Source organism: Schistocerca serialis, chromosome 4 (genome assembly GCF_023864345.2).
Source record: "Schistocerca serialis cubense isolate TAMUIC-IGC-003099 chromosome 4, iqSchSeri2.2, whole genome shotgun sequence".
In the NCBI taxonomy this organism is placed as follows: Eukaryota; Metazoa; Arthropoda; class Insecta; order Orthoptera; family Acrididae; genus Schistocerca; species Schistocerca serialis.
The window spans coordinates 53,831,951-53,854,517 of NC_064641.1; the positions used below are offsets into that span (position 1 = coordinate 53,831,951).

The 22,567-nt window shown below is 37.9% G+C and overlaps 1 protein-coding gene across 1 annotated transcript in view; it reads right to left on the reverse strand.

Annotated features, from left to right (window-relative positions):
* Positions 1 to 5,528: 5,528 nt before the first annotated feature.
* The window catches only part of LOC126473900 (WD repeat-containing protein 19), a 301,274-nt gene continuing 284,235 nt past the window's right edge, over positions 5,529 to 22,567 (reverse strand). The window contains exon 25 of the mRNA XM_050101244.1: positions 5,529 to 7,252. Coding sequence (XP_049957201.1) covers positions 7,141 to 7,252 — 112 coding nt within the window. The 3' untranslated portion in view covers positions 5,529 to 7,140. The remainder of the gene's footprint in view (positions 7,253 to 22,567) is intronic.

Below are 22,567 nucleotides of genomic sequence, written 5' to 3' on the forward strand. Positions count from 1 at the left end.
ATATGCAGTTCACACACGAACAGAATAGAAACTTCAGGATGGAATACTGACAATACTATGAAAAAGACAGTTGCTACTCCCCATAAAGCAGAGATGCACAACAAAAAGATTGTCAAACAAGCAAGCTTCTGGCAGAAAAGGCCTTCACTGGAATTAGACAAAACACACTCACAAGCTTCTTTTCGTTGTGCTATCTGGGACTCAGCAGCTCCACTATATGGTGACTAGTACCTACCCTTTTTCATAACATTCTCATTAGAAGAGAATAGAAGCATTTGAAATGTGGTGCTACAGATGAATGCTGAAGATTAGATGGGTAGATTGAATAATTAATGAGGAGGTACTGAACTGTACTGGAGAAAAACAACTTGACTACGAGAAGGGATTGATAGGCACCAACAAGGTGTAACCAGGATTTTGTCAGAGGTGGCAGGGGGGTTCCGATTTCTTAAAGAGGATCTTACGAAGGATCATATTTTTATTTATTGTGAGAACAAATTTATTTACTTTTTAATTTTGTGTTTATAATTTGCTTTCTGGCGCCCTTCATACTAATAGTACTTGGACTACAAAACTAAACAATAAAAACATTTATGGCAATATGGTAAAAAACAAAACACAGGTCAGTCTTCTAATGTAAGGTTCACTACCACACAGCTGAACAATCTTAATGTTGTGTTGAATAACTCAGAATGTTAAAGGCTTCAAACCTCTTTTGACAATAGCTATCTTTCTCCTATTGCAATTTTGTATTTAAGTTTCCAACTTATCTGAAACCAGTCTCTGTTGAGCCATCATGGACGGGGGATCTAGTCAAGTAATTATCAATGAAATTCACCAACAGGCCCCATATTCATCTCTCAAAAGTAAGCGATATTGTTGTACTGTGCCATATATTCCTGGCTGTCATAAAACAGTATCCCCTGTGCTTCATACGAAGACTTGAATGCAATGAAGTCTTCGAATGAAGCATGTGGATACAGTTTTGAATTCACAACATCCAGGAATATATGGCACTGTATGACAATATCGTTTATTTTTGAGAGATGCATATGGGGCCTGAAGATGGCATACTGGAATGCTGAAATTGGTAGTCAAAATAAAATAAAATAACATCTCAATTATGCCGCTTGTTGACGAATTTCATTGATAACTATCTGAAACCAAGTCAAAATTTCTTCCGCACATCAACACATCCCAAGTTTCTCAATTCACTCTCAAATTAAGTAGCTTTCATTTAATGAAATTCCTCAGTCTCCTTAAGTGATCGAGAACTTCTTTTTAAATTATTATTTCACTAGTCAGCTTGAAATTAAAGCAACCAAATTGATTTATAAAACAAAACTGAATGCAAAAATACTGTGAGCTACAGTTTTGGGATCTTAACATTGATGATTTCAGTTAGACTTGTAATGTATGTGAAGTCACAAATGAGTTTGTGTACATCCACGGTAATACAGAGCCACAGTCTTTGACACTAAGAGACTCATCTGTGAAGTACAGCGTATGTTACTGCGTATATCATGTTTATTTACAAATATATATTTCACGCTATTGTTACATTCCATCCTGGATTTTCCATTGTTTTCTTTTTATTTACAAATATGTGACAGTTGGACTCACTGTTCCAAGGATATTACAAATAAGACATCTCACAGTAGAGTATCTTTCTTGCAGTAAAACCTGAAGTGAGTCATCTTTATGCACAAATATATTGTACAAAATGATGATCGCTAGCTGCCTTCCAATGTAAATATCGCTGAACTACACATACTGTCAAAATCTAATGCAAATTAACATTAAAATTAAATACTGTCTGCCCGAGAAACAAATAACTACTCTCCAAATCAAGATTAGTATTGTTACAAAAGTAACAAAAATATTAATTTCTATGTAGTTGTACATGCAGTTTAAAAACCTTATAGTTTGAAGATAATGATACAAATTCTGGAAAGGCTTCAGTTATTATAGTTTTACAAGAGCATAACTAGGTTATAAATGAGAGGGGAGGATCAGGGATGCAGGGTGCAGTCGACTAGGACAAATTCAAAAAACCTGCTGAAAAATCTTTTAGAAATGAATGAACTATAGAATTTGATGTCATCATGTCCTTTTCCTCTCTCCAAAAATCCCTCCCCATTGTTACATATTGGAAGTGGTTTAGTATCACCCAAGTGACCAGATTGGGCAATTTGGACTATTAATGACTGAATTTTGAGCAATTTTTTTTTTTCTATGGAAATGCAACCATCACCATTTGGGCGATATTTTTGTTGATTAATGTGATTTTTCAGCAACATAGGCAAATCCAAGTCTATTTTTATGCACCAGTTTTAATTTAATGTTATTTGCAGTTGTGTTTACTGCTCTGCTGCCTTGTGAAATACTGAAATATTGCAACCCCAAAGCTCTACTAGTCTCCAAATAACAACTCCAGTGCTAACATTAAATTGCTATAAATAGGTAATTAGGCTGTTATAATAGAGTGTACATATTTTTAACTTGCCAGAACACTAGTGCATGAATCAGATTTGATTTTCCTGTACTTTCTTGTTACAGATTTACCTGTAATTAGAAGTTATCACAACAGTACATAGAGCAGAAACAATAAATGGAAGCCCTTGCATTAAATTCAACTGCAAGTAAGAACTGAACTGATTAGCAAAATAACTGAACTCAAGTAAGGCCAACAATGTGTGTTAGTTGGTTTTGGATAAAGTATGGAGTGGCGATAGCTGATAGTGCTATTGATACATCGATAATTTAAAACTATCAATTGTGCGAATTCCTTTTTCATCATATGAATGAAAATCAAAACATCTTTCAATTTCACTTCACGGCACATGTGACTTCATTTAAGTGATTGGGGAGGGGGGGTGGAACCCACCCCCACCCACACCCTTGACTACTTCCTTGGCATCAAGGAATTGTCAATTTGTTAATGGAAGGAAGTGCTGGGGGTAACAATTGTAAATGGAGACAAAACCTTGAATACAGAAGCAAGTTCAAATGGATATAGATTGCAGTACTTATTTGGAGATGAAGATGAGCACAGGATATACTATCATGGAGAGCTACATCAATCCAGTCTTTGGACTCAAAACCAGAACAAGAGCAAACCAGCAGAAGTCTTACAGACCAAGAGGTGGCGGAAGAACTATATGAGCTTATGAATGAAATTCATGTAAATGGGGAAATTCCATCAGATTTCAAAAACAAAATAACTTTTAGACTTCTGATGAGAATAAGAGCAGATATATTTTAAAATTACTGCACAATCAGTCTAGCATCCTATGCATCCAAAATATCCACAAGAGTGCTTTATCACAGAATGCAAGGAAAAACTGAAAGTAAATTAGGAGAGGACCAGGTCAGGTTTAGGAGAAGCAGGAGCCCCGAGGAATTTTAACACCGCTGTTAATAACAGGGGGCATATTTACAAAAATCAAGAAAACATCCACTGCATACATAGACTTGGAGAAGGCAATTGATAATGTGGAATGGAATAAAATGCTTCCATTCTTGAGCATCATGGTATACACTACATTGATAGAAAGGTAATCCACTCTCTTTATGCTCATTAAACCATTGTTTTGTGTGTGTGTGTTTGGCACAAGTATGCTGATGGTGGATATGCTGGATGTTAAAGTAGGACAAAAAAAACCTCCCTCTCATCCTGGGATCTGTGTGACCTGCCTTTCCTTTTGAATCTTTTTTAATATTATCTTTCTCTTCTGCCTGGAGAGGGAATGTTAGTTCCTAACGTTAGGATAATGTGTGTACTTTTATATGTGACTATTGGCAGTAATGAAATTTTCCTCCTGAAGGTAAGTACTAGCCAGAAATTCTGTCTCAAAACTTATTAGTTTAAACTAGGACAAAAAGTTTTTGTCGCACAGATAAAGAAGAAAGATACAAGGGTCGCTCAAGGCAAAAGATATTTCAATAGCAGGCAACAGCAATTGACATCATAAAATACAATTGCAAAAAAAATCATGAAAAGCTTTGTTTGGAGCACAGCTCTGTGTGGGTATGAAACATGGACAATAGAGAAGCATAAATGAAACTATTAGAAACTTTTGAAGTGTAGTGCTACTGAAAGCTGATGAAAATCAGATAGCATTGCAAACACAACAGCTGAAGTGACTGTCGAGGATAAGATTTACGGGGCCATGCCTGGGTATAGGCAGATTGTCCACAATGCGGGATGTGGCTGAAATGAAGGTGGTAGCTGGCACATAACAGAAATGGTGAGCTGAATCAAATCAACTTTAAAAGTTGATGACCAAAATAACAACAGTTACATTACCTTCGATTTAATTACTACCGTAAGCTTCCCAAATAGGATAACTAAGTCAAAGAATGAGGTAACATGTCACCTGGTGCAAGTAAAGTGAGAAACTTATACTATTTACAATAAATTCAATATAAATTATTAAATGTAGTGCCCTGTCCTCCTCTTATACAGACAATGAAGAAACTTGTTTATTATAATACAAATGAAGTGAAATATGGAAATATAGTTGGACAGAAGTCTTTTAACAGTAAGGAATATATGTATTGAGGTACTTCTTTGTGAGTTATCACTTAATAAAGGCACATATGTCGAAATCTGATGTCCAAAATAAATAAAGCCAAAGCCAAAGCCAATAGAAGTTTAGGTAGTACATGTTGTTCTGAAATACTGCAAGTCTGTGGACACAAGTAAACAGAAAATACTTATTATGGCATTTAAAAAAAAGTTCTACAAAATGGTTCAAGCACTGTGTCAAAAGGAAAGAGTTCTGTACTTGTCAATCAGACATCATCCAACAGAAGGTTAGTTGCATGTGGTGATATTGATGCATCAGTAACAATACTAGATACTAAGTCCGTTTTGTTTGCAAATGACAAAAACATTGTGATAAGAAAACAAATGGGTTTGGAGAGAGCTGTTAATGACATTTTCATGGCTGTTAATGAATTGTTTTTAGCCAATTCATTGTCATTACACTTCAAAAAGGAACTAGATGCAGTTCAGAAAGTGACCCACCCAGACAGCTGCACACATTAGCATGCATCTTCTGCGATTTGGGGTGGTGTGCCAATCTCAGAACAAATCCACTCAATGGATTAATGATGAGGGCAGGTGTACTGATAATGTAAATGTTGTTAAGACTCAGGTGGTGCAAAAATAAAGGAGGAGACGACATACATATACTTACTTTTGTTCTGTAATGTTTTACAACATAATATTTTGGGGTAACTCATCAAGTGAAGCTTTAAGTGTTCAAATTCTGACAGTGTGTAATAAGAATTATTTGTGGTGTGAATCTAAGAATGTCATGTCTAAAATTTTTTCCAGTATATTTATTTCTTAATAAAATATATCATAAATAATAAATCTCTCTGTTGTCAATCAATACTAGGAATAAAACTAATCTACATAAAGGCTAAAAATCCTAACCTTAGTCCAGAAAGGTGTCCTCCATTAAGGAACATTTATTTTCCAATACCAACAAGGAAATGTTTATCGTTACTAAACTACAGTCTGAGAGAGGCCCATAGGATATATGAGTGATCAACTGTAACAATTAAAATTTATTGGGAGCACCAATTTATGCATGTATCATTAATACAGTAATATCACATTATGGCATCTCTATAATGTGTGTCTTCTTCACAACTTCAGTGCATGTTTTAAAGGTACTTGGCAACAATAGTGTTTTAATTACCTGATACACTTTAGTAACATATTTGTGACAATTCTGGTATTAATTTGTAAATGAAAATATGTTTCAAATGTAAGACAGTATTGTGGAATTGATACACTGTAATCCAGTGCTGTTTTCCTTTGTTACTATCCTCTAGCACATTACTCTAATTAGTGTCCATCCTTTTTCTCTTCTTTGCTGTGTTTTATCTGTAATGGTGAATAGCAATCTATCCTTTCCGTAATACTGTCAGTATTCCATCTTGGATTTTCCATTGTTTAAAATTTGACGTATTTCACATCATTAGCATATTAGTTCTTTTGTAAATATACATTGTGTGTTTTTGTTTCTCTGACATGATCCACAAACCTGAGGATATCCATGCTTTAGATCTATCAAACAAACAGTGTATCCAGTCTAATCTGATCAATAATATGGTAAAGCAGAACTTAAATGGCAACTAAAATAAAGTTGTTGAATATGCATATTAGGGGACCAGAAATATCTTAACATAACATGGATAGCAACTGAAGGGAGTACATGTTGCCTTGGTAAAAAGGCAGAGTTTAGTTGGAAGCAGTTTCCAGTTCATGTCTGGCATTATGCATAAATGACACAGGCAGCGTGAATGAATGTCTTGCCAAGTTGCAAACAATGTTTGCTGAAGTATTTGTACAAACATAAACAATAATATAGCAAATAGGAGACAGAATAATGCAGACTAAGCATTTTCCTCCTACTCCTATACCTCTTCTTCTTCTAATAAAGTACTCAATACCACATTCTGTTATTTTTAGTACAAATCTTTGTAAGGTAGCATTCAAAATTTTAAAGTACAAAGCAATTAATATGAACCAAAATTTTATTGCTTCATATTCTGGACAACATCTAGTTAAATAAGTTATTTTTATTATAAAATAAGGGACGGAATCAAACTTTTAAAGCAAAGTATATGTAACAACTGTGTGTACACAATAAAATCACGAATAAAAGCTACAAATTTCAGAAAGTATAGATAGAGAAATTGCATGTTTCACAGGAGCAATTTTGGTGCCAATTGTTACAAACGTAAAACACATTACTAAAATTTTACCCAGTGGTGGCAGAAATTCTTCATTTGGGAACACGAGAAACTAAAGTATGCAGAAGATAAGAGAAAATAGTCCACAGAAAGACATTTCCTAATATTCAGAACATTTTTGCAAATGACTGATGGATGCTCTCCAATTATCAGGTGCTTTCTCACATATCTCCCTTCACATCATTTTTTCTTTTATTTCCTATTTTCATCTAAAGAAGGCATTTTTGGTGATGAAACCTCCAGTTTCAGTAAGCGTAGTGGTGTTCCTGCTGAAACTGATTCCATTTCTTGTTTTACTGAGTTTTCTTGGTGCTAAATGTTTTACGGCAATTTCATTATTATTGTAGAAGGACTGGATTTATATCTTCATTCTTGTCCTTGTGGGAAGAGATACAGTTCTGCACTCTGTATCCTTGTAAGATCGTTAGGATCTATATTTTCTGAACACATCGGACACGGTTCGCCTGACTGAACAATCCTGTAAACAAAAGAACACCATTTTCACTTTTCAAAAAAAATTAATTTCATTTGCTTCACAAATAATTATCATTGTGAATCAACGAATTATTTAGAAATAAAGGAGTTACTAAATAATTTGTTATTCTCAACCAGGGTTTTCTGAACATTCTCATTGTGAATCAATATATATATGTGATTTAGGGTAATCATCAATGACAATGATACTTGATAAAATTACAGACAATTAAGACTGTAAAAGATCAGTCTTAAAACAACAATGTTGAATAAGCAATGTAACATACAGACTGAAATATAGTTCTTCAGTTTAAAAACTAAGCTAGTTGGTGTCCATTTCTCTGTGCCATACAGGCTGCTGCTATTTAGTAAATACTATTGTCACACACACAAATATGGTTGTTTCTGGAATAATAGTAAGAAACAAACAGTCTTTCAGATGTGGCATAACTGGCATCTAGAAAACTTTATACCTTTAAGTCAAGCAAGCAAGAAAAAATAATGTCTATTAGGGTGGCTGGATTCCAAACTGAGATTCCCACTAAGTAGCAAATCAACAGATTGATCCTTGATCTCAGGCTTGCTAAACTGAAAGAAAATTATGGAATAAGTGTTAGAATGATACTATCTACCAGTACCTGTAGTTCACTTTAAATTATTAAAATTAGTACTTTTACTCATCTACCCACTTACTCTTGCCAATTTTATTGTGTTTGACATCTAAGATGATAAATGTAATTTATTAAGCAGTGAGAAAGATGAAGAAAAATCTTGATAAATATGAAGAGTGTAGCTACCAAATTCATTCATTAATACTAGTTATAAACTTTTCCGGTGTCATGAAATTTGTAGGGAGCAACTGGCTATTGCTATTCCACAGACACAATTACCAATGAGCAGAGATTTATTACAGACAACCTTCAGTTAATTTAAACAATAAGATTATCGAAAAGATTTTTTTTTATTTGCACTGATGTGTGAACAGTGATCAGTCACAGTGAGGGGAAATAAAATTAATTTCGCTATGAGTACAGGTGATGCTTGTATTTGCTTCATTAGACTCTATTAATGCTAAATTATGGAGTAAACAAAATAACACAATTTAAATGAAACTTCACACCAGGCTATCTCTGGATAAGAAATGTTGAAGTATTCATGATGGACTTCAGACCAACCTCTATGAGCAGTGCAAGTGGGAGGTCATACAGAACTGGAATTCCAGACAATGTTTTCCAAGTACTACACATTATAGCATCACCAATGCTGAAACTGACGTGCTGTGGTGAGGCTACGACAGGTGGACAATGTGGTACAGTGTAACAGTAGGAGGCAAACAGGAAGGAAAATGCAAGAGAGAGAGTAAGATGAACATTGATAACAACTGCGTTTGATAGTAGGGACAGAGTGAGAAGTAAACATAAGAAAACAAAGAAAAAAAGGAGGAAAAGAAATAAAGAGTGGCATGAATCATACAATCAAAAAATTAAACAATGGAAAATCCTCGACAGAATGTGACAATTTGCTGCTCACCATATAGAGGAGATGCAGAGTTGCAGATAGGCACAACAAGAGACTGTCACAAAATGAGCTTTTGGCCAACATGGCCTTTATTGGGAAAGTACTCAACAAACAAACAAACAAACAAACAAACAAACTCACACACACACACACACACACACACACACACACACACACACACACACACACACACACACACACGACCATTGTCTCTGGCATTGAAGCCAGATTACAAGCATTAGCGCATTATGGGAGAGGCCAGGTGGAGGTAAAGAGGAGGCTGTAGTGGGGAGAGGGAGGGATAGTGGATATGAATCAGCATTTTTAAATACGTAACTTGATAATTCAAATATCTGCCAGTTGTCTTCAGTTTCTAAAACTGACTGATGTACAATAAACTGGATGGAAAATATTGATCTGTTTGAGTTTATGTAGCACCACAGCTTTCTGTGTATATTCTAAAAGATGTTTTGTCATAAGGGAAAAAATGTGAATATGGTAATGGAATGCCCTAAGTGGAATATTAAACAAAATCAACCAATGGAAAATCCAGGATGGAATGATGACAATATTATGACAAGGATAGTTGCTACTCACCATATAGCAGAGGTGCTGAGTCACAGATAGGCACAACAAACAGACTGGCAAAGAAAGCTTTGGGCCAAACAGGTCTGTTTGACAGTCTCATTTTCTAGATAATTGACCTAAAATGGGCTTCTTCTACTATAAACCCATGCTGATGTACAATTGCTGACTAATGGATAGTATACCAATGTTGTTGTGGTCTTCACTCTGACGACTGGTTCGATGCAAGCTCTTCATGCTAGTCTACATTGTGCAAGTCTCAGCATGTCTATGATCTGCACCCACTTGAAGCTGCTTACCGTAATCAAGCCTCAGTCTTCTTCCACAATTTTTTAACCCCACATTTCCCTCCATGAGCAAACTGATTATTCTTTGCTGTCTCAAAATAAGTCTATCAACCAATCCCTCCTGTCACTCCAATTGTGCCACACATTTATTTTGCTAAACAAGAACTGGATATACATCCCAATTTGAGGTAACATGGGAATTGTGTCAGGACACAAAGTCTGGCTTTGAACTATCACTTAATCCAATTTGAACTCAGAATAGTAATAAATCATGCAAAATATGATGGAAAAAGACACCTACATTTTCGTTTTTTTGTAATTTTTTTTCCATTTTTAAGGGTTTTAAAATTTCCCTTAACCAATTAAATTACAAAATGTCAAAATATATAACATTTTTTTGTTTTTTGGAAACTATGTGGTAACAATATGGACTGGTTTTATGAACTGTCAGTTTGCAAAAGGAATATAAATGACAATGCAAAAAAATTGTCTAATTGTTTAAATGCCCAGCTATCATAGTTAAAACTAACTGTGATGAAGAAAACATATAAGTAGATTTTCACAGGACATATAATGGTTAGTTTTTGGTAAGAGTTGATGAAAGAGCACATATAACTGACCATTTTAAAAACTCTCTAATCGTAAATCAATTCAAACATATTCGAATGTCTGACGTTGACCTTCTTTAGTTAGTTAGTTAATTTCATGTTCCATGGATCATGTTGCACAATAAATCCCAATGATTTCGAATGCGTCATTATACATTCACATCACAAATTAATTTGTAAATATAGTTACATGCTGAACAGCATGTTACTGTAAACAAAACCTCGATTCACTCAAACAATATGGGTAAATCGGTTAGGGATTATTAGTATACAAAATATAGAGAGAGCTCTGCAGTTGCTGTATCTGTGAGGATAGTAATTTCTATGATATTGTTTCACACAGTTTTAATTGGCAAATGGGTAGCAATACAAATTTTCAGACAATTCTGACTGCATAGTAGTATTCTAACCATAAGCCATTAAGGCATAAGTACGTCTTCCCTAGCCTACAGATTTGCTGTTAAAGCCAACTTTGAGGAAGAAAACAAAACAGCACATTGTTGTGTGTACAATTTATGTTTTGTTAAGGAGAAACATTAAATATGGGAGAAACAATCTGTCTAATCATTTAAATACCCTGCTATTGTTGTTAAAACTGACTGAGAAAGAAAACAAAACCACACATTTACACTGCACAGCACATTTTCTTCTTTGCAGTAAATTTTAACAGAAAACTCGTACATTGCTGTTTAAAAAAAAATTATAGTCTATGTCCATCCAAATTTTTATTAGAGTATCATGTAAAAATTCCAAGTAAATTGGTTAAAAATTTTCTAGACTTTTGCTGATAACATTTCCTTTTATATATTACCAGCTGTCAGATACTTCCAACTACAAACATTACCACAGTGACCCCATTCCAGTAATGCAGCAGGATATGCAGTCACTACTCAAATCCTTAGGCCCATCCCATAAACTCTACCAGCAGTCCATCTCTCTGCTCACTCCTACTGGTCCCACACTCCTACCTTCTAAATGCATCGTAAAGTCCATAAACTTAACCACCCAGGATGCCCCATTGTGGACAGTTACTATGACCCCACTGAGAGAATCTCTGCTCTCGTAGACCAACACCTTCAATCTATTATCCAGAACCTTCCCTCCTATATAAAAGATACCAACCATTTCCTCCACCAACTCTCCATAGTTCTTGTCCCTTTACCACATGGTGCCCTGCTCATCACTATTGATGTCATCTCCCTGTACACTAACATTCCTAATGCCCATAGCCTTACCACTATTGAACACCAACTTTCCCAACACCTGACGGATTACAATCCAACAACCTCCTTCCTAATTGCCATGACCAACTATATCCTCACTGACAATTACTTCTCTTTGAAGGCATTACCTACAAACAAATCTGGGTACGACTATGCGCATATGGGCACCTGCATGGCACCATCCTATGCCAACCTATACATGAGCAACCTAGAGAAATCCTTTCTAAACACCCAGAATCCTAAACTCCTCACCTGGTTCGGATTACTGATTACATCTTTGCTATCTGGATCGAAGCTGAGGACACCCAATCCACATTCCTCCAGAACCCCAACAACTTCTCTGCCATTTGCTTCACCTCATCCTACTCAACCCAACAAGCCACCATCTTACATGTTGACCTCCACTCAAAGATGGCTACATCAGTACCTCTGTCAATATCAAATCTACTAACCACTAGCAATACCTCCATTTTTTACAGCAGCCACTCGTTCCATACAAAGAAGTCCCTTCTGTACAGCCTAGCCACCCATGGTCATCGCATCTGCAGTGACAAGCAGTCCCTCTCGAAATATACTGAGGGTCTCATGGAAGCCTTCAATTACCATAATTACCCTCCCAACCTTGTACAAAAACAAATTTCTCATGCCTTATCTTTCCAGTCTCCCACCACCTCCCAAAGTCCCACCATAGAGGAGCATTTCCCTCGCAACTCAGTACCACCCAGGACTGGAGCAACCAAATTACTTTCTCCGCCAGGGTTTTGATTAACTCTTGCTGTGGCCTGAAATGAGAAATGTCCTGGCCACTTCTCTTCTCACGTCTGTGGTATTCCATCATTCACCGAACCTACACAATGTACTAGTCCATCCTTACACAACCCTGCTCTCAATTACTTACCTCATGACTCATATCCCTCTAATATACCTAGATGCAAGACCTGTCCCATACATCCTCCCACCACCTCCTACTCCAGTCTGTTCACTAACATCACCTATTTGTGTGGTCTACAAACTTAGCTGCAATCACTGTGCTGAATTCTATGTAGGCATGACAACCAACAAGCTGTCTGTCCGCATGAATGGCCACTGTGGCCAAGAAACTAGTGGATCACCCTGTTGCTGAACACACTGCTGAACATGATATCCTTCATTTCAATGACTGATTCACAGCCTGTGCCATATGGATCCTTCCACCAACACCAGCTTTTGGGAACTACTTTCCTTGTGATACGTCCCATCTTTCCATAACCCTCCTGGCCTCAACCTTAGCTATTCACTTTTCTCACCCATCCAGTCCCTTGCCTGTTCCCATTCCAGCACTAAACAGCCATCATTCCACCACCACACCCTGTCTTTTTATTTCTCTCCGTTTCACCCCCCCCCCCCCCCCGCCTTCGCCTCACCACCTCTCCCCTGCCTGCCATCTAACGTGCACCACTTCACTGTCCATCACTCCCACCATACTATCACTCCTCCTCCCCGCCCCAGCCTCATCCTTACCCCCATCCAGTCACCACTCCCATTCATGCACTGGTGCTGCTGCTCACAGTGTGGTTTCAGTTGCCCGAAGCTGCAGTCGTGAGTTGCATTTGTGTGTGTGTGTGTGTGTGTGTGTGTGTGTGTGTGTGTTGTTGACAAAGGCCTTAATGGCCGAAAGCTATAATTGTGAGAGTCTTTTTGTTGTGCCTATCTGTGACTCAGCATCTCCGGTATATGATCAGTGGTAACTTTCCTTCTCATAATATTTGTCATTCTTAAATTTATATTGATGTATTTTGGTAGCTGCGCCTGCCCTGTGCAAAATAACAACTTATTTAGATATTACTGTTTCCAAGTCATATGTTTACATGTAATTTACAGTTAGGGACACTCAGTTTTATTCTATTAAAGAAAAAAATTCACGTGAAAAAATTACGGAGAGACACTATGACCAGCCAATATACTTACCTTCAGGTGATACAAAGACTTTTATATTAAGTAACAAATCTATCCAAAGAATCAGTGTTAAAACTGAATGTAATACAAGTAACAATATAACAACAACTACTTCAAAAATAAAAGCAAAAGCGTATAATCAATCAGAAATATACAAGCTTAGCTACAGTTCATGACCAAAGACATGAATAGGATAAACAGAAGAAATTTCCATACAAGATTCTGTGAGCACATGGATCTTCCTCACTTAAGAAACCTAAACAGATCCAGCTTACATGTTACTGAAGACTATTGCGACTGCGCTTGCATATCAGTAAAATAAAATGAAATTAAATTTGTGTATGGCATTATTGGTCAGGAGGCCCTGCATGGAATGTTCAGGAGCTTTGTGGAAGTACTCATTTGACGACATTTCGACGATTTGAACATCAATGATGATAAAATGCTTATGAGGACAAAACACACACACACATACACACACACACACACATACACCACACACAGTGACGAGCAGAAATATACGATCTGGCTGGCAATCAAACTAGATGCCCCATAGTTAAGAGTCTACAATGCTAACCACAAGACTAGAAATGGCTCAGCCAAACCACTTCGCAGTTTAGAGCTACAAGGTGCATGATGCTTGAGAAGCTAAAATGCAATGCCTTGTGATTGATATTAATATAGAAGTATGAATTAACACGTCGAGGACTGTATAAGCACTATATTCATTACATTGAATCGTAGAACATATCGAAGAATAAACCATTTTCACAAATATAAAGTTCAAAAGTCAAAGAGTAAATAGCTTTCTCAGAGAGGCATTATTGTTCCATGTTTAGTGTTATACCCTTCAGATCAATAAACATGTACCACACAGTTTCTGAAGTAGCCTATGTTCTTCCTCAGCATCCAAGCTATCTCTATACCAAATTGCATCGAAATCGATTCAGTGGTTTAATTTTGAAAGCATAACAGACAGAGTTGGTTTTCCATTTGATATTAGCATGGACAGAAATAAACGGACATGCATAGCAAAAAGCCAACAAAAATTGCACTTGGCTCATAAAGGTAGTAGAGTCTTGTTGAAAAAATAGAAATTTACTGCAATAAGTGCACATTCCCAAGTGATCTACTAAATGATCAAACAAAGCTTGAAACATGGCATGTTTAATTTAACCATAACATGCTTAACCCACCCCTAATTATCTCATTTTGTAACCACATAATTGTGATTACATTTTAAGTGTACATCCTCCCATGAACCATGGACCTTGCCGTTGGTGGGGAGGCTTGCGTGCCTCAGCGATACAGATAGCCGTACCGTAGGTGCAACCACAACGGAGGGGTATCTGTTGAGAGGCCAGACAAACATGTGGTTCCTGAAGAGGGGCAGCAGCCTTTTCAGTAGTTGCAAGGGCAACAGTCTGGATAATTGACTGATTTGGCCTTGTAACAATAACCAAAACGGCCTTGCTGTGCTGGTACTGCGAACGGATGAAAGCAAGGGGAAACTACGGCCGTAATTTTTCCCGAGGGCATGCAGCTTTACTGTATGATTACATGATGATGGCGTCCTCTTGGGTAAAATATTCCGGAGGTAAAATAGTCCCCCATTCGGATCTCCGGGCGGGGACTACTCAAGAGGATGTTGTTATCAGGAGAAAGAAAACTGGCGTTCTACGGATCGGAGCGTGGAATGTCAGATCCCTTAATCGGCCAGGTAGGTTAGAAAATTTAAAAAGGGAAATGGATAGGTTAAAGTTAGATATAGTGGGAATTAGTGAAGTTCGGTGGCAGGAGGAACAAGACTTCTGGTCAGGTGACTACAGGGTTATAAACACAAAGTCAAATAGGGGTAATGCAGGAGTAGGTTTAATAAGGAATAGGAAAATAGGAATGTGGGTAAGCTACTACAAACAGCATAGTGAACGCATTATTGTGGCCAAGATAGATACGAAGCCCACACCTACTGCAGTAGTACAAGTTTATATGCCAACTAGCTCTGCAGATGACGAAGAAATTGAAGAAATGTATGATGAAATAAAAGAAATTATTCAGATACTGAAGGGAGATGAAAATTTAATAGTCATGGGTGACTGGAATTCGAGTGTAGGAAAAGGGAGAGAAGGAAACATAGTAGGTGAATATGGATTGGGGCTAAGAAATGAAAGAGGAAGTCGCCTGGTAGAATTTTGCACAGAGCACAACTTAATCATAGCTAACACTTGGTTTAAGAATCATGATAGAAGGTTGTATACATGGAAGAACCCTGGAGATACTAAAAGGTATCAGATAGATTATATAATGGTAAGACAGAGATTTAGGAACCAGGTTTTAAATTGTAAGACATTTCCAGGGGCAGATGTGGACTCTGACCACAATCTATTGGTTATGACCTGTAGATTAAAACTGAAGTAACTGCAAAAAGGTGGGAATTTAAGGAGATGGGACCTGGATAAACTGAAAGAACCAGAGGTTGTACAGAGTTTCAGGGAGAGCATAAGGAAACAATTGACAGGAACGGGGGAAAGAAATACAATAGAAGAAGAATGGGTAGCTTTGAAGGATGAAATAGTGAAGGCAGCAGAGGATCAAGTAGGTAAAAAGACGAGGGCTAGTAGAAATCCTTGGGTAACAGAAGAAACATTGAATTTAATTGATGAAAGGAGAAAATATAAAAATGCAGTAAATGAAGCAGGCAAAAAGGAATACAAACATCTCAAAAACGAGATCGACAGGAAGTGCAAAATGGCTAAGCAGGGATGGCTAGAGGACAAATGTAAGGATGTAGAGGCTTATCTCACTAGGGGTAAGATAGATACTGCCTCCAAGAAAATTAAAGATACCTTTGGAGATAAGAGAACCACTTGTATGAACATCAAGAGTTCAGATGGAAACCCAGTTCTAAGCAAAGAAGGGAAAGCAGAAAGGTGGAAGGAGTATATAGAGCGTCTATACAAGGGCGATGTACTTGAGGACAATATTATGGAAATGAAAGAGGATGTAGATGAAGATGAAATGGGAGATACGATACTGCGTGAAGAGTTTGATAGAGCACTGAAAGACCTGAGTCGAAACAAGGCCCCGGGAGTAGACAACATTCCATTAGAACTACTGACAGCCTTGGGAGAGCCAGTCCTGACAAAACTCTACCATCTGGTGAGCAACAGGCGAAATACCCTCAGACTTCAAGAAGAATATAATAATACCAATCCCAAAGAAAGCAGGTGTTGACAGATGTGAAAATTACCGAACAATCAGTTTAATAAGCCACAGCTGCAAAATACTAACACAAATTCTTTACAGACGAATGGAAAAACTAGTAGAAGCCAACCTTGGGGAAGATGAGTTTGGATTCCGTAGAAATACTGGAACATGTGAGGCAATACTGACCTTACGACTTATCTTAGAAGAAAGATTAAGGAAAGGCAAACCTACGTTTCTAGCATTTGTAGACTTAGAGAAAGCTTTTGACAATGTTGATTGGAATACTCTCTTTCAAATTCTAAAGGTGGCAGGGGTAAAATACAGGGAGTGAAAGGCTATTTACAATTTGTACAGAAACCAGATGGCAGTTATAAGAGTCGAGGGACATGAAAGGGAAGCAGTGGTTGGGAAGGGAGTAAGACAGGGTTGTAGCCTCTCCCCGGTGTTATTCAATCTGTATATTGAGCAAGCAGTAAAGGAAACAAAAGAAAAATTCGGAGTAGGTATTAAAATCCATGGAGAAGAAATAAAAACTTTGAGGTTCGCCGATGACATTGTAAGTCTGTCAGAGACAGCAAAGGACTTGGAAGAGCAGTTGAACGGAATGGACAGTGTCTTGAAGGGAGGATATAAGATGAACATCAACAAAAGCAAAACGAGGATAATGGAATGTTGTCAAATTAAGTTGGGTGATGTTGAGGGTATTAGATTAGGAAATGAGACACTTAAAATAGTAAAGGAGTTTTGCTATTTGGGGAGCAAAATAACTGATGATGGTCGAAGTAGAGAGGATATAAAATGTAGACTGGCAATGGCAAGGAAAGTGTTTCTGAAGAAGAGAAATTTGTTAACTTCGAGTATAGATTTAAGTGTCAGGAAGTCATTTCTGAAAGTATTTGTATGGAGTGTAGCCATGTATGGAAGTGAAACATGGACGGTAAACAGTTTGGACAAGAAGAGAATAGAAGCTTTCGAAATGTGATGCTACAGAAGAATGCACAAGATTAGATGGGTAGATCACATAACTAATGAGGAAGTATTGAATAGGATTGGGGAGAAGAGAAGTTTGCGGCACAACTTGACCAGAAGAAGGGATCGGTTGGTAGGACATGTTCTGAGGCATCAAGGGATCACCAATTTAGTATTGGAGGGCAGTGTGGAGGGTAAAAATCGTAGGGGGAGACCAAGAGATGAATACACTAAGCAGATTCAGAAGGATGTAGGTTGCAGTAGGTACTGGGAGATGAAAAAGCTTGCACAGGATAGAGTAGCAAGGAGAGCTGCATCAAACCAGTCTCTGGACTGAAGACCACAACAACAACATGTGCATAAATTACATGGACCTTAAAAAAACTGTACATATTATAATACTGTGGCATGGGAAGCTTGTGTCTTGTGTACAGCAGTAGTTTACGTGGCCAAGACTTTAAATAAGCAGGCAGAGTGAGCCTTGATGCTTTTTTTGTGGAAGTCATTTCACTGGCGTACTTTGTTCATGGTTTGTGGTAAGACTGGTGAGACTTTGTCCGGCCAGAGTGCCACAGATGTATAGAGTGCTTAATATTTGTGCATTTCGTACTTTGTGTAAATTTCTGTTGGTGCATTGAGTTTTTAAAGTCCTCCTGTGCAAAAAGTAGAACTTTTTCACACATAGGTGACAATTATTACAGTGATTTATTTACAGTTCAAACTTTAATGATAAATAGTGCATGGGATATTGACTATGACTCTGCTTGCTACTCATAGTTTTAATTATTTTCATAACAGAATTCCACGGCCGAGTTTGTATGTAATTTCTTTGGGGTTTCTTTTGTTGAAACACACACTGGAAGCTAATATTTAATTCAGTGCATTTTGCCAGTGTTATTTATCCTGTGGCATATATTCTTATTTTGCCATTATTTATTAATTCTTTGTCTGTGCACTGGTCATGCGGTAGCGTTCTCGCTTCCCACGCCCGGGTTCGATTCCTGGCGGGGTCTGGGATTTTCTCTGCCTCGTGATGACTGGATGTTGTGCGCTGTCCATAGGTTAGTTAGGTTTAAGTAGTTCTAAGTTCTAGGGGACTGATGACCATAGATGTTAAGTCCCATAGTGCTCAGAGCCATTTTTTGTCTGTGTACTTTGTGTAACTGCTTGGTCATCAAGTTTGTAATTTGACTGACAAACTATTCTGCATACTATGTGAGATGTGTGTTGTTTAGGCCAAAAGGTGACAGTTTACAACTGAATCCCTACAGAGTAATGAGAAGCACAATTTTCTAGGTTGCATTTGTCCATCTGGAGGAAGACCATTAAGTTATACTCAGTCATAGCACACCACATCAAAATTAAAGCCACACTCATCCTTGAAGTACTGTCACACTTCTGTATTTTAGTTTTAGATTTAGATAGCCTAATTTGCACAAAACTAGTAATAACAATTTTTAAAAAAAACATAATATAGATTGTTATGTTCATAGAATTAATGCAAGCTCACCTAACTGTAAAACATGCATAAATGTAAGACTCTAAAAAATGTGGGAGCTGAAGGAACTGTTATTTTGCACAAGATAGCTGCAGCATTCAAAATTTAGTTGGCTTAAAACTTAACCCCTTACTGCATGACTTTTTTTATTGTTGTGAAAAAAATGTCACATGTTAATTTCAGTGTCCTGGAGTCTGGAAAAATACTTAAAAATTATATCTCTTATGTGTGCTCCATTAGTTTTGATTTAAGGATTTGTGTCATACGTGGGACAGCGCAGTTACGGCTAACATACTGTGATGCTAATTTCAGGCTGGATGAGAAAACACTTTGAAAATATACTACAAGATATAAACATAAATTAGCAGAACTAAGATTATTTTTTTAAATAATTACAATTTCTGTTCATTAATTTGTGTGTTTATCAGAAATCAAATGAAATTATTTATCATTTAGTCTATATTTCATGAAACAGTTTCTCTCCTTATTCAAACATAAAGATGCACTGCACTTCAGAGATGCTATGTAGGATTTTCCATTGCAATTTGGATACTTGCATCAACCATGGTTTTCGAGACAGACTGGCACATGAACTATTCCATCCTGTCGTACCTGATGCTATGGAAGATCTGCCAAAGGACCTTTCTTCTTCTTACTGTCCAGCTGTTTTTGGACTTCGTTGCTTGGTCTAACTCTCTTCTTGGATAATGTTTTGCCCTTTTTACAGAGGGCATCTGCAACTGCTACCATGAAACCCGCTAGGGGCATGTAGTCTGTATTTCTCCTTCTCCAAAGTAGTGAGCTATTAACATAAGCTAGATCAATTAGATGGAAGAATATCTTCAGCTACCATTTTTTTGATCTGATTTGAATTCTGTAATATCCAAGCGTAGAATCTAACAGATCGACATCACTCATGTAGTCATTGTAGATCATCACAGAGTGTGGACAAGATATCATTTTGTATTTCTATTCCTTTCTGAAAAGCCTCTTATTTTCACCTTCTGGCTTGGATCCAACATATGTGGACAAAGTGTTGACTACTCTGTTGTCAAACCAGCATACTAGTGACAATTGTACGCCATCTACTGTTGCTACCTTCTCCTTCACGTTACCTTAGGCATTCTTCTACATTGCTGCCTCTTTAGGAAAAATGCAACCTGGTACACGATTGTACGAACTGTTCCTAGTGACTGTATTACCTCCTTATGCAAATATACTTCCACAGGTATGCTAGTGAACCAATTGCCAATAACAAGCTTGTGGTTCACATGTAGTGGGACTGTTCGCGTAAGATGCACAACAAAATTGCTGCTAACTCCTAGTTCCACAGCACCAGATTATTTTGACCTCCAGCAAACATTTCGTAATCCTAGCTGAATCCTGACACCCCACTGAGAACAAAAGTTTTGAACCCCCACTTATATATTTTATTAGAATTAGGTTGCTTTAGTGAAGATCTGCACTTTGTTGGAATAATCTGTCCATCAACAGCTAAAAATTCCTCTTTTGGTACTCACAAGTCTTCCACACAACTGGTCTAGCAGTGGGTGAATTTTGAAAAGTTTGTCATGGTTGGGGTCACTAGCGGGGACTAGATTACTGTTATCACAGAAGCATATGAAGCATTTTATTTCTTCCCATCAATTACAGCTCATTATTTCACTTACAGCAGGGTGACCCAGATGTTGAGACCAATAATGCCTTATTGCTGGGAGTTGAATAATGGACATAAGCATGGTCGTACCAATAAATTGTTCAATTTCTTCTACATTAACATTTACACTTTTACTGGGATGGCATTGTACATGTAGCAGCACCACCGTTTAAGATAGGAAAAAGTTAGATTCGGTGCAATATTTATGAGCGCTCAAGTTACAGCCAGGCGTGGGCCTGTTGACAGTAAGTTACTCTTACCAGCGATTGTGAAGCAGAATGGAGGCCACAGGGCCATAGAACTGCTGAAAAGAGTAAACAGAGCGGTTCGCATGGCGCAGGTTACAGGCAGAAGGGGCCCACTAGCACATCATAGGTGTTATGAGTACATGACTTGGAGCGGCACATTAGCAAAACAGAGGCGCACAGCCGCGCATAAATAGGTGCTGGTTTTCTAACGAGGGGAATTAAATTGTGGCAGCTCTCGTGGATGGTGGGTCGCTGAGGCAGCCCTTTCGCGCCAAGCTGTTTTGCAGACAGCGAAGTGGTGTCCTCGGCATTGCAGGACCCTGTGATGTAGACAGAGAGGAACGCGACACTGTAGCTGGGAATAATAAAACACTTGAAGATCACGATCAAGTTTTAATACGGCATATCCTGACAGTTTCCATCCATGTCCTACATTCCTCCACCGCATGCCAACATCTACATTTGGCAGTGACGGCTACATTTGGTGTCAGAATAGCGGGCGTTGTCTGTACAGTACGACATTTGAGCCCACTGCCTGCATTACAGTCACATAATGTGGTGAGTTTTGACCAATTTTTCTTTTTGAGTCTGGACATTTTCTTTCTTTATGTTGTCGGAGTAAGTGTTAGTGTGTTTGGGGCAGTAAGATTTTTTTTTCTTTCATGGCATTTTATTACTTTTGTATTGGTTGAGTGTGATGTTTTCTTTATCTCCTCCTAAAACGTAAGATGAGATACTGAGCTGTAAGAAGTCAGTTTATTTTTGTAGTTAAATGTTTTGTTTCTGTGGGATTTTATAGGTCGAAATGGGACTAATTGGGAATGAAAGCAGGAGGCCGAGCAAAGGGCACTTGATGTATTTTTGAGGGGTCACCGGCGCATATGGTGCGGAAAGTGAGTGAAGTGATTCTGAAAGATTTGGATTCGGCCATTCAGCTGACAATCCAATGGGAGGAAATCGATGTGGCAACGGGGGTACATGATGAACAAACAGTGTTTACAGTGGGTATATTATGAGTGTGGCCATACGGGACATGTGCAGAGGCAGTGTACCCAGTCACTGAGGAATAGAGGAAGGGGCGGAAATCAGTAGCCATGGAGGATGGAGAAGTGGAGTTAGTAGAGATGGACAATCGTTAATCGGCAGAGGGGGCCCAAGACCCACCTAAGGGAATTCCTGTTTAATTTCAATGCTACAAACACAAGTGCAGAGATGGAATGTTCAGTGGTAGCATCCATAGGAACTAAAAAGTTTAAGATTTTGTTGGACACAAGGGTGCAAGTGTCTGTGGCTACTAGGAATATAATGGGATGAAGGAAGCTAGACCCACCACATTATAGGTTGCATGGAGTGGGGGATAAGGAGGTCACACCTTTGGGGTCAGTGGCAGTTGACTTTTGCATAGGGAAAGTCCGACTTGATGCATGAATGGAGGTAGTGCCAAAGGTAAGCGATGGCTATGACATGATCCTAGGAGTAAATTTCTTGCAACAACATCATGCCAAAATTGACCTTGGAGAACAAACTGTGGAGCTTGGTGGAACGTTATTTCAGCTAGGGGAAACTGTTATCGATGCAGAGCTG